Source organism: Haliaeetus albicilla, chromosome 7, assembly GCF_947461875.1.
Source record: "Haliaeetus albicilla chromosome 7, bHalAlb1.1, whole genome shotgun sequence".
NCBI lineage: Eukaryota > Metazoa > Chordata > Aves > Accipitriformes > Accipitridae > Haliaeetus > Haliaeetus albicilla.
In genome coordinates, this window is record NC_091489.1 from 3117048 (window position 1) to 3129076 (window position 12029).

The window sequence follows — 12029 nt, forward strand, 5'->3', positions numbered from 1 at the left end:
CCAACTTTTTCAATTGGAAAAACTTAATTTCTTTCTTTTTTTCTTTTTTTTTTTTTAATTAAATTTTAAAAAAAACCAACCAAAACCTGCCACTGGCTGAAAGGCCTTTCTCAATCCAACTCCATCGAGAAATCAAATTATTAAAGAGCTTTGGGATCAGAAATCTTCCACTCCCGGGGATGTGAGGACGGACTCCTAGGCAGCGTTGACTATGCAAAGTGGGGTACAAATACGGGGTTTGCTGGTATTTAAACCACACCAGCTCAGGCGATTTTTTTTCAAACACTTGGAAGCCATATATATATAGATATATATATTTATATATATCCCAGAACCCAAATGAATCGGCCTCCTGTGTTGCCACGGAGGCAGCATCGAACCATCTTCTCCACTATGATGCTGTTAAATATTTTACAGAGATTTGCCTCCGTTTTACCGAGGATAAGCAATTTAAAAAAAAAAAAAAAAAAAGGTGAGAAGGAGAGAGAGAGAAATTAATGGGAGCCAATTTTTTTTATATAAACGCACATCGAGGAGAGAGAGGATGAATCCAACCCTGAGGACTGATGGGCTTGAGCATCTCTGCCCGCTCTAAAAGGTTCACAGGGTTGGGGTTTTTTTTAAGTCCCATCTTGCTATTTTTCACTGTACCCGCAGGAAAACGACCCTTGCTTGAATGGTAGTTACAAATTATAAAGAATTCGGTGGTGGTAAAGTGAATTTGGGAGTGGCGGGTGCTGCTGTCCCCATCCCGCCACCCTGCGCCTCACCCCCCCAAAATATTTGGGGTGGGTGAGGAGCGTGGGATCCGACCCCTCACTGGCGGATGGGAAGCGCTGACCCTTTTTTTTTTTTCCCATAAATTTGGGGTCAAAGGAGCAAAATTAAGGCTTGGCAGTGCCTGGTCGGCAGCTCCTGCCCCTCGGGGTGGTGGGAGAGGGGCGTCCGTGGGGTTTTCCTCTTTTTTTTTTTTTTTTTTTAATTTTTTTTTTGGAGGACTGGCATTTGTCCTAGGAAAAACGGTTTCTTATTACTTGAAATCTCTGGCTCTCTACTTTTTTTTTTTTCCAGCCTTGCACAGAACAGTGTATTCAGACATCGGTGATTATAATTGTCTTTTCCAACAGCAAGCGTTTTTGAGAACTGGTTCAAACTGTATCATTGAGGGATAAAAAAAAAAACAAACCCCAAGTCCCACCCTAAGCACCCCCAGTCCTGTTGATCTGGTTGTTGCAGTGAGAAGATCTTGACCTAAAATCTGATGATTCAGGGAAACCTTTGATGCTTTTTCCCACCCCCAAGCCGGTCCCACTGCCGTAATGTAGGAGCGATCGGTGGGGGTTTTTTTTTTGGGGGGGGGGGGGAATCTCTTTGTTTTCCCAAGGGAATTTTTTTATATAAAGTGATTTGCAGTAAGGAAGACGCCTCCAAGCATCTCCCATCTTTCTCCGGAGCCAAGCTGAGCTGGGAAGAGTGAAAGCGGGATAAACCAAGATCCCCGGCGCGGCTGGCCGGTGAGATGGGTGGCAGGAGACGCGAGCGAGTCCTGGATCAGGCCTGGAATGAATAAGCAGGAAAAAAAAAAGCTCTAGTGAACCCCAAAAGCAAGCAGGAAGGATCCCCGGCCCCGCGGTAGCTCCTCTAGCCGCTCTCTTTGTGCCAGAATAAAAGGTAATTTAGGGGAAACCTCCGCACGGAGGGGTGAGTGATGCCGTCAGCTCCTTTCTGCCTTGTTTTTATCCTAGCAGAAATAATTTGGTTTTCTTTTTTTCTTTTTTTTTTTTTGTGTGGTTTTTTCCTTTTTTTTTTTCTTTTTTTTTTTTTTTTTTTTATTCCCCCCATGAGCAAGGAGCAGCCCCAGTCCTGGGGCATGCGGGGAGCAGGGGGGTGGTGGTGTCCGCTGCTGTCCTGAAACATCCTTGTCGGTGGGGTGAAGCAAGATGCGGAGTTTTTAAGTTGGGGCAGGGGGGACATAGGGAATCTCCAGGCAGGATTGGGGAACAGGGTAAAATGGGTTTCTACTCGCTGGGTCGTGCCAGGGAGGAGTTGCAGGCAGCGAGTAGGCAGAGCTTGTGCCGCTGGCTGCTTTTCTTGCCCTGGGGCAAGAAGGAAAGCAAGCAAAGCATTTCCCCGTGCCTCAGTTTCCCCTTCCCGGGGGTGATGCTGGTCTTCTACCTCATCCTATGAGGATGAACAAATTCACGTCTCGGAAGCACTTGGTGCTTCTCGGTGCCGTGTCCCGTGCAAAGCATCGCCGGAACGAGCCGCCGCTGCGCTACGGAGAGACTTGGATTTGGGGGTTCGCCTCATTTTAATGCTATCAGAGTCTTCTTTTGCCATTCAGCTGGAGAAAAAGAGAGAAAAAGGAAGAAACAAATCCCAAAATCCCAGCTAATGTTTCTTCTCTTCTAAGCTCTGAATGCTTTCTCGGCCACTAAGAGCATCCATGGGCTCAGCAGCGATGCCGGGGCCGTGCTCCTTCCCTGCAGCCTGACCCGGCTGACAAGCGTGGAATGGTTTTGCGGAGTCAAACTAGAGGAAAATCTGTTGTAAATATTGAAAAGAAACTGCCTCTAAGCTACATTTTATGTTTCCTGGGCATTAGGTTTTGGGTTTATTTTTTTAGTGCATAAAAAAATAAAAAAAAGAAAAAGAAGAAAGCAGTAAAAGTTAGTCAGATAGTAATCAGTGCCAGAAAAAAAAAACTTTTTAAATTTCTAGCTCCAACTATTCTGAGTATTTTCTAGACTCTGAAAAAAAGATCAGAAACGCAGACTTGCTATAAGACAGTTGAAGACATTTCTTAATTTAATTTCTTTTTATCAGCGTAGGTCTTCCCTCCCTGTCCCCTGCTGGTCCACACAACATAGGCTTTTGATATTTTTGGAACTTTCTTATTTTCAGACAATTTAGTAACCGAGGGTTGGTTTTTTTTAGGGGGGTTCTGATTTTTATTTTTTTTTTTCAGTCGTTTCTAATTTCTTTTTTCCGTTGTAGTTTTTTGTTTTGTTTGGATGAAATCGGTGTGATCCTGTGAAATGCGTATTCTCCTGAGAGGGCACGGAAATATTTAAGCATCCTCATAACGCGCTGGCTCCCGGCAGCCGCTCGGGCTGTGCCGTGCCAAGTCCAGCTACGGTCTTTCCCAGCCGGAGGGTGCAGGATTTGGCTATGGATTTGCTTTCGGAGCCGGGAACGGTGGATGGGGCAGCGGGAACAAGCGGTGCTTGAGCTCGGGGAGGCTTCGATCTGCTGGTCGGAGGTGCGTGGCCATATGCCGGGTATCCGATGCTTGGGATGCAGCCTCGGGAGCGGGTGCTTGGCAATAACTCTTCAAGGTTAGAATTAATTCGGGATGCCTGACGGCGGCTCCGCATCGGCAGCGCGTGGGGGAGAGGAAGAGATGTGTCCCCATTTGGTTGAATCAGCCTTTCTTCTTACTTTTGTTTGGTTTGGTTTTTTTTTTTTTATTTTATTTCTTTTTTAACTCATTTGTAATTGTGGGTGAGATCCAGAGCAGAGCGAAACCAGCCAGAGGCTCTTAAATCATGAATTTTTTTGGAGACCGTGCAGGTGCTGCGAGCTGGAAACGTACACGTGCAAACTACCTCAGAGCTGACCCGGAGCCCCGAGGGATGGACGGGGGGGTCCCTCACCGACCCCCGCGGCAGGATCCGGCCTCCGGCACCCCCGAGCTCAGCAGAGACCCTCCCCAGCTGGCGGGAAGGCAGTTTTGGCATCCTGGCTGTTAGGGAGAGCTGCGTGATGGAGGAGGAAGAGGAGAGCCGATGAGGAAGGCTCTGGAGGGTGCCGGGAGGGCAGCGGGGATGGGATAGCAACCGAGTCGGACCCCTTGAAAAGTCAGCCCTGGGCTGACTCGGAGGTGTGTTTGATCCCTGCTGCTTTACTGTACGTTACAGAATTCTTGAGGGTTTTTTGTTGCAGACGAATACCTCTCTGAGCGGCGGTGGGGTGCGGTGGCGGTGGGATGCTCTGCCGGACCACGGCGGTGGGATGCTCTGCCAAACCGCGGCAGCCGTGGGATGCTCTGCCGGACCACGGCGGTGGGATGCTCTGCCAAACCGCGGCAGCGGTGGGATGCTCTGCCGGACCACGGCGGTGGGATGCTCTGCCAAACCGCGGCAGCGGTGGGATGCTCTGCCAGCCGCGGTGGTCGTGGGATGCTCTGCTGGACCGCGGCAGTGGGATGCTCTTGCCAGCTGCTGTGGTGGTGGGATGCTCTTGCTGGACCGCAGTGGTGGTGGGATGCTCTGCATCCCCACCGGTGCGGCAGAGCGGTGGTTTATGAACTGTGGAAAGTATTTGGGTGCTGCAGATCAGCACGAGCTAACACCGAAAAGGTTTTTTTTTGCTTAAAAAAAAAAAAAAAAAGTAATTAATAATTTAAGCACCAGGAGTCGGGATGTACGACAGAACCGAAGCCATTTTTTTTTTTTTTTTGGACCAGTTTGGGAAATGGTCTCTGCAAAGCAACACTAAGTCCAGCGGGAAGGAGTTTGCCGATGTTTCGGGGCGGGGAAGGGCTGATCCGGAGCACGGCCCCGGCAGAGCTGCCGGCGGCAGGGACGGGAGGCAAGGAACGGCGCTGGGCTCGCCGGGCCCTCTCATCGCAGTTGGTGGATCATCCCAGGAAATCAATGGGATTGACCAGAATCAGGGCAGAAAGTTAATCCTTAAAATGGCCGTAATTGGTGTGAGCGTTCGTTACGCAGCGGTTAATTGCGTTGGTTCGTTCGAAGCGCTTCTGGATTTATCTCGGGATCAAATTCCTTGACTTCAGGAGGAAATCAGGCTCTAAACCGTGACCCCCCCGGCCGCCCCCCAGTGCCACTGCCTCCTCCGTCGGCCTCTGCGGCTGAATTGGAACCCAGCAAATTTTAGGATGGCTCCAGAGGAGGCGAACCCCCCCCCCATGAAGCCCGAGATTTTCCTGGGAGCCCCGAGCGGCCGGTGCCCGTGGAGTCCCTCAGCTTCACTGCACATCAAACCCGGGGGCACGACCTTATATATAACCAATTCATTTTTGTTTATCTACCTCTTAGCGACAATAGATTAAAAACTAGGTAGTGGCAACTCCACATGCTGTAGTTTAGGGGAAAAAAAAATAAAAATTACTCTCTTTTTCCAAAGAAAAATGTTCTTTAAAAATAGAATTTATGGGCTTTCTTTTCACTTTAAAGTGGTCATTAGTTGTAAAAGCTCCAGACCTCAGCAGTCCGAAATGTTTGGTTGTGACTGATTTTTTTTTTTTTTTTTTTCACGCTCAATCTTCCATTACTTATTTTTTTTGTTTTCCTTTTGAACTTGGATATTTACTTCTTCCATCAGCAGTACACCTCCATCCTCCTCGCTTCCCCAGCCTGGCGGGGGCTAAACCCCGTTTTTTGCTGGGGGAATCGCAGGCGATGCTTTATTTTTTTTTTTTTTTCCAGCGGCTTTTTGGGGCAGGATGGCGGCAGCCGGTGGATGGCAGCACGAGGGGTGATCGAGCTGAATTTGGGGTGCTGCATCACTCTGCACCCCAACGCCAGGAGCACCCAGCACCTCCTCATCCACCAACCGGGTGCGCCCAAGGGTGCTGCTGCTGCCGGCAGCCGCCCCGATACAATTTCAGGCTATTCAGAAAAAAAAAAAATTTGTACTTTTCTGTAAAGATTTTGTTTTTCCTCTTTTCAGCTGATTTGTTTCTTTTCACCTTTTTCCCCCTCCCTCTCCTCCTTGCCTCTTCTAATCCGTGTTCTTCCCTTGTCCCCTCGCGTGAGGCAGTTTGTTGGCTTGGATGTGGAGTTGGGATTACGGATGGACGTGGGCTCCATTTCTCTTCCAGCGAGGTTGTGTTTTGGGGTTTTTTTTTGGTGTTTTTTTTTTTTTTTTGCCACAAACCGCTTTACTCCACTGTTTCATTTTAAAAAATAAAGAGAAAAAAAAACAAACAAACAAGCAAAAAAAAAAAAAAAGTGTGTGTGTGTTTTTATGGAGTTAGGGGGAGGAAAAAATAGAGAAGTAAAGAGGGGGAGTAGAGGGAAATAGAGAAATAGAGGGGGACTAGAGAAAAATAGAGAAATAAAGGGGGAATTGAGACAAAACAGAAAGAGGGAAGTGAGAAAAAATAGAGAAAGTTGAAATGGGGAAAAATAGAGAAATAAAGGGGGAAATAGCGAAATAAAGGGGGAATAGAGAAAAAATAATGAAATAAAGGGGGAGTAGAGAAAAAATACTGAAATAAAGGGGGAATAGAGGAAAAATAGCAAAATAAAGGAGGAATAGAGGAAAAAATAGCGAAATAAAGGGGGAATAGAGAAAAAATAATGAAATAAAGGGGGAATAGAGGAAAAATAGCAAAATAAAGGAGGAATAGAGGAAAAAATAGCAAAATAAAGGAGGAACAGAGAAAAAAGTGAACTAAAGGGGGGGAACAGAGAAAAAATAGCGAAATAAAGGGGGGGAACAGAGAAAAAATAGCGAAATAAAGGGGGGGAACAGAGAAAAAATAGCGAAATAAAGGGGGGGGAACAGAGAAAAAATAGCGAAATAAAGGGGGAATAGAGAAATAAAGAGGTGAAATGAGGATAAAATAGAGAAATAAAGGGGGAGTAGAGAAATAGTGAAATAAAGAGAAAAAATAGTGAAATAAAGAGGTGAAATGAGGAAAAATAGAGAAATAAAGGGAATAGACAAAAAAATAAAGGGGGAAATAGAGAAAAATAGAGAAATAAAGGGAGGAATAGAGAAAGGGGGAATAGAGAAAAAATAGTGAAATAAAGGGGGGAATAGAGAAAGGGGGAATAGAGAAAAAATAGTGAAATAAAGGGGGGAATAGAGAAAGGGGGAAATAGAGAAAAAATAGTGAAATAAAGGGATGAAATCAGGAAAAAATCGAGAAATAAAGGGGGAATAGAGGAAAAAAATCGAGAAATAAAGGGGTAAATAGAGAAAAATAGAGAAATAAAGAGGAGAAATGAGGGAAAAATAGAGAAATAAAGGCGGGAATAGAGAAATAAAGGGGGAAATAGAGAAATAAAGGGAGCAAAGGGGCGTTGAGGGTTGGGGACGAGGAGGGGGGGCCGGCAGCGGCGAAGCTTGGGGCCATCCCCGAAAATGTTACGGCTTGTCCTGGGGGCCGGTAGCCCCCAAACGGGGCCAGTATCGTGCTTTAATGGGGGTGCTGGGAGAGGTGGGATGGAGTCTCTGCAACCCCCCCCCCCCCCCAAACTGGTGCTGCTCCCCAGCGCCCTGCAGCCTCCGGACCCTCCCGGGAGGCTGCCGGTGGACCCGGGGGGGGGGGCGGTGGGACACGGGAAAGTCGCGCGTGTGGCCCCCCCCCCCAAACCGGGCACGGGCGGTACCGGAGGCGGTGGTGGTGGTGGTAAGCAGAGCCCCATCGCCACGGTGAGACGTGGGGGGGGGGAACCGGGACCGGACCCAGTGAAGGGAAGGGGGGGGGGCGTCCACTCGTGATCGGTGGGGTAGACTGAGGGCGCGGGGCCGGGCTGTGGACGTAGCGGTCCCATGGTGTAATGGTTAGCACTCTGGACTTTGAATCCAGCGATCCGAGTTCAAATCTCGGTGGGACCTCGTGTTCTTTTTGCACCGCCGACGACGCCGTGGCCGCTAACGCGGCGGGAGGGCCGGCGGCAACCGGGACCGGGGGCAACACCGGGTGTGTGTCGTCACACCCCCCCCCGTCACTCCTAACGCCCTCCCGGCCCCCGCCGGGCTCCATTTTGTGCGGGGGCGCCGGCTCTTCAATGCGCATGCGCGGGAGCGGCGGGGCGGAGCAGAGGCCGGCAGGGGCTCTCTTAGCTTCGATTGGGCGAGCGGACTGACACTCTTACCTCTCCGCGCTGCTATTGGCTGGAAGCGCGCTCGGCTCCGCCTCCCAGCGCGCATAGAGTGTCGCGACACCGTGTGGAGGCCGCTGCGGTTTCGCGAACGCGGGTGGGCGGCGTGAGGGGGCCTCGAGGCGGGGACCGACCCCAAAGACCCGGCCCTGGTTTAAGCCTCTGTTGGGCCAGAAGCGTCCCGAATCCCTTCAGCAGCGGCTTAGCCGGCTCTGACGCAGGTTTCCAGCCGTTTAACATCGATTAACGGGGTCAATCCCCTCCGAGAGCAGGAAAGCGGGCCGCATCCGGGTTATCGGCCCCGGATTAGGGGCAGCCCGAGCTCCGGTGCTCTGCTTTGGCCTAGGAGCCGGACCCCGGTGAAGCTGCTTTCCTCAGGGCCACCGGCCCCTGCAACCCTGCCCCTCGCTGCCGCAAGAAAGACAGAGGCCACGCTCGAGCTGGCAGGTTTATTTAGCATCTGTAAGAGAGAACAAAACCACCTTCATTTTTTTGGTCTTTTTTTTTTTTTTTTCGGCTAGGGAGGTATTGCAGAGGGGAGCGGTGGGGAAAAGCCTCTTTTCCTTGTGTCTGTGCTCTGTCAGGGAACCCCCCGGCTTGGGGTGTCTCTGGGGTTGAAGTGCCACGGGACCCCCTCGGCCCCACGGATGCAGCGCTGAGCAGGGCCGGTCCGTTGATGAGACCAAGCAGGAAAATGCCACTCCAAGTGGGTTCAAAAGCAATTTCCCTGCAAGCATAGCATTTAGACTAGTCCCAGGCCCATCTCCGCGCGTTCCTGGAGCTCCAGCAGCAGCCACCAGCATCGCCGCAGACCCCACACCCTTCCCACCATGCAGCAGGTACCTGCTGCACTCTGGCCTCTTCCCAAACACTGGCTGGAAGAGGTTTGTTCCTGCCTTGAGTTTGCAGCCATCGTCTTCTCCGTGTCTAAATCTGCCATGGGAGATGTGTAACCTCTGGGCAGAGGCTGTCTGAGCCTCAGGGGAGTGTTTCACTGCGGGCCCCGAGGGCTGCTGCAATGTCAGAGGTGGGTGAGCATGAAGCAGAAGCGGGATGGGGACAGCCTGCGGCAGGGACAGGACCTGAGAAATGAAAAGAGCTGCTGCTTCTGTTTGGGGTTGATTGTCTGGGGAAGTTTTGAAAAGTTTTCCCAAAGATAATATGTAGCTGTAATGGATTTAAAAAACAAACAAGAACAAAAAACCCCAAACTTCCCTCAAAAAAACCCCAAACAACAAACCCCACAAATCTTCCTTGAAATATCACCCTACTGAACTCAGAAGCTGGCTGTGCACCAGCTGATGTGCTTTTTTCTATTAAGCAGGGGATGAAATTTGTCCTAGGAGAAAAGCTGTCCTTGGGAGCAGGAGGATCATGGCCTGGCATTGCTAGCTTACGGCTTGGGGAGTCCTATCTTGTTCCAAGGAGCTGCTGCCCCCCAAACTGCCTGCTCCGAGTCATCTCTATCACTAACGGGACATGGTGGGATGAGACCTTGCAGGCCTTCTGCCCATATGGGGCCCGGTTGTAGCAGCAGACGGGAGCTGACGAAGCAGAGGCAGTGCTTGGAGCTACCCCAGCCACAGGCAGGACCTGACAGTCCTGGGCTTGCTTTCCCATGGCTGCCAGGGGGTTTCCAGGGAAGGAAGCTAGACCGAGAGGCTGGGTGAGGGTTTAAACAAGCTGCCTGGGGCCTCTCTTCTTCACACGCCCTGCCCTGTATTGGGTGAAGCCCACCCAGCCCTGCTCTAGCCGGTCTCTGGCTCTTGATGCAAGGTGCGTGGTGGGTGCAAGGCGTAGGCTGTAGGAGTGGTGGGCAGCGGCGGTCACCGGCTGGGGGGGATGCATGGGAATGAAGAGAATAAAGCTTCAGACCCCTGGAAGCCTCAAAGCAGTGGGGTGGGTATTGCCCTCCTGTGCCAGATGGGAAAACTGAGGCACCGAGAGAAACTGATTTGAGCAAGGTCCTGCTTGGGAGGCTTTTCTGCTGCAAGCTGGGGCTCGGCTCCAGGGTTGGGCTGCTTGGAGAAGTCTGAGACCAGACAGAGCTCCGTGGTTTCATTAAAGCCCCATTTGCTGCTGGCTGCTAAAAAATGCAGAAGTTTTGCTTGCAGGAAACCAAACGTAGATCAGCCGTGAGAGCACAAAAGCACACACTGCGCTGGCTGCTGAACCTCATCTCCGGTGGCAGTGGGGTAATTTTTTTCCCTTTTTTTCTTTTTTTCTTTTGTTTTCTTTTTTCCCCCCTCTTTTTTTCTTTTTTTCTTTTTTTTTTTTTTTCCTTTTGCTGTCCTTTAGATGCGCTATGCTTTGGTTCTGGATTCCCCAGCGCCGAGGTCAGACTACAGGGAAAGCAGGTTTCTGACAGTCTTGGCTTGCACGTAGGAACATCCCTGTGCCCGGTGGTGACAGCAGCAGGGGGTCAGCTTATCGTACAGCCCCCCTTCTCCTTAAAGGGGTTCTTGTCCTCGGGGACTCCTTTCAGCAGCGGGTCCTCGCCCGCCATGGACTCGATGTACTCCTTGATCTCTTTGCCAGTCTTGGAGACCTGCCAAGGAAAGAAACACTCCGTGTGGGTTACGGGATCGAATCCTGACGGCAGAGCTGTGCTCCTGCTCATCAGCTACCTACAGACCCATTTGTGCAGCCAAGAGAGGGGAACCATGGCCATGAACATCCCACCCAGCATGGAATGTCCCCAAGGTGCTGTGGGGACCTCACCAGGTGCAGGGCTGCAGCCCCTGGGCTCTGGGACATGGGCAAAGCTTTTACTTTGCAGCAATTGTGCTGGTCAGGTCAGAAAGTTACCCTGGGGAATGGCCCCTTTGCGCTTTGGGTGGAAGACTCACCATTTGCCTCTCGTTCTTCACTTCCTTCTTCAGCTGATCCAGCTCCATCTTCAGCAGCTCTTTCTCTGTCATGTCCTGAGCCATTTTGCCCTGTAACCGCAGGGAAATGGCTCGTTATTAGCGTATAGCTGGGCTTCTCCCAAGGCACATTAGGACTATTGCTTCGGCCCTAATAGTATTGCAAACACGGCTAACGTCTCAGCTACCCCCATGGTGAGAGATGGGCTGATGCTAAAAGAAAACCGAGGCAGGAGGCACCTTTTAAAATCCTTCTTGTAACATCTGCTGTAACCAGATTTTTGTTTGCTTGTTCTCAGCAGGCGCATTGAGCGACAGATGCACTTTGAGGGCAGCAGAGGAGGATCCAGTGTGGTTTTTAAAGAGGACTTTGCTACCACGGAGGCCGTTTCCTCAAGACATGAGGTGGCCAGCTGAGCCTTGAGAAAAGCCGCTGCCTTGGGGCTATCAGCGCAGCAGCCTTGTAGGAGAACCTGGATGCCCAGGTCTGCAAACTAGACTTTCCTGATCAGGGTCCTGTGCCTGGGCAAGAGCATCTTTGCAGGTTTTCTAAGGAACTAAATAGCTTTTTTTTTTTTTCCTTCTTGTCCCTTCCCCCCCAGGTAAGCGATAACATGAATTACAGCCCCTTCATTGCTGTGAACTTGCCTATTTGAACACAGAGGCATTGCTTGTTGGGACTGAGTTTTTGGGGCCACCTGGGTTGGAAAAGCCCAGCTCTTTTTTTCATGAAAGCCCATCCAAGGGTTATGTGAGATTCCTGCGCAGCTGGCCTGTGCTGCTGAGATTTGTTCCTGTGTTAAAACTTGGGTTTAAAAGCCTGGCCGCAACCTTTTAAATAAAAAAAGTAAATGTGATTAAGCTGAAATGTACCTTGGCCCTGCTTTGGAAGGCATCAGGCTTGCATGTCCCAAACCCTGCTGGTTTTCTGCAGCTCCTTTCATGGCATGTGTGCCCAGTGCTCCTCTCCCTATTGATGCCCTTGGGGCACAGCCAACTCCAGGAGATGCTCGCAGCAGAGCGCGAGGAGCCGAAAGCTGTTACAGCTGTAATACCGACCCACAGAGAAGGTGACTCCTAAACTAGGTGGACCCCATGATGCCATTTGTACCTAGAGGGAGCAAAGCCACTTACCTCTGGGGACAAGGACTGCCCCTCTCAGCAGTAGAGACGTTCAGAGATCCATCCGAGAGGAGACACTGTCAACTGAGCCCTTGCTCTCTTGCTCCAGGCTTTGACTGAGCCCTTGCTCTCTTGCTGCAGGCTTGAAGACTCTTTCAGCTCTCTGGGAGGGTAGTGG

At 50.6% G+C, this 12029-nt stretch overlaps 1 protein-coding gene, 1 long non-coding RNA gene and 1 other non-coding gene across 3 annotated transcripts; 2 read left to right on the forward strand and 1 right to left on the reverse strand.

The window, feature by feature from the left end:
• The first annotated feature begins 7524 nt into the window (after positions 1–7524).
• TRNAQ-UUG (transfer RNA glutamine (anticodon UUG)) lies at positions 7525–7596 on the forward strand. The gene has a single exon. It is a non-coding gene; the product is annotated as a tRNA-Gln (tRNA).
• A 700-nt stretch (positions 7597–8296) lies between these two features.
• On the reverse strand, positions 8297–12027 carry GNGT2 (G protein subunit gamma transducin 2). The gene is made up of 3 exons (XM_009923758.2): positions 11864–12027; positions 10712–10801; positions 8297–10410 (listed from the first exon to the last, which is right to left on the reverse strand). Exons 2-3 carry the CDS (start codon positions 10793–10795, stop codon positions 10285–10287), a joined length of 210 nt encoding a protein of 69 aa, XP_009922060.1. The 5' UTR covers positions 10796–10801; positions 11864–12027; the 3' UTR covers positions 8297–10284.
• On the forward strand, positions 10795–11586 carry LOC138685980 (uncharacterized). Its single transcript, XR_011325323.1, has 2 exons — positions 10795–11214; positions 11332–11586. It is a non-coding gene; the product is annotated as an uncharacterized lncRNA (long non-coding RNA).
• Positions 12028–12029: the final 2 nt, after the last annotated feature.

Bases quoted from the DNA above. Each gene is read 5' to 3' on its own strand.
- GNGT2 (XM_009923758.2), bottom strand. From the start codon at position 10,795: ATGGCTCAGGACATGACAGAGAAAGAGCTGCTGAAGATGGAGCTGGAT. The intron at 10,411-10,711 runs GTGAGTCTTCCA...TTTCCTTGGCAG, and splicing joins TGAAGAACGAGAGGCAAATG to GTCTCCAAGACTGGCAAAGA.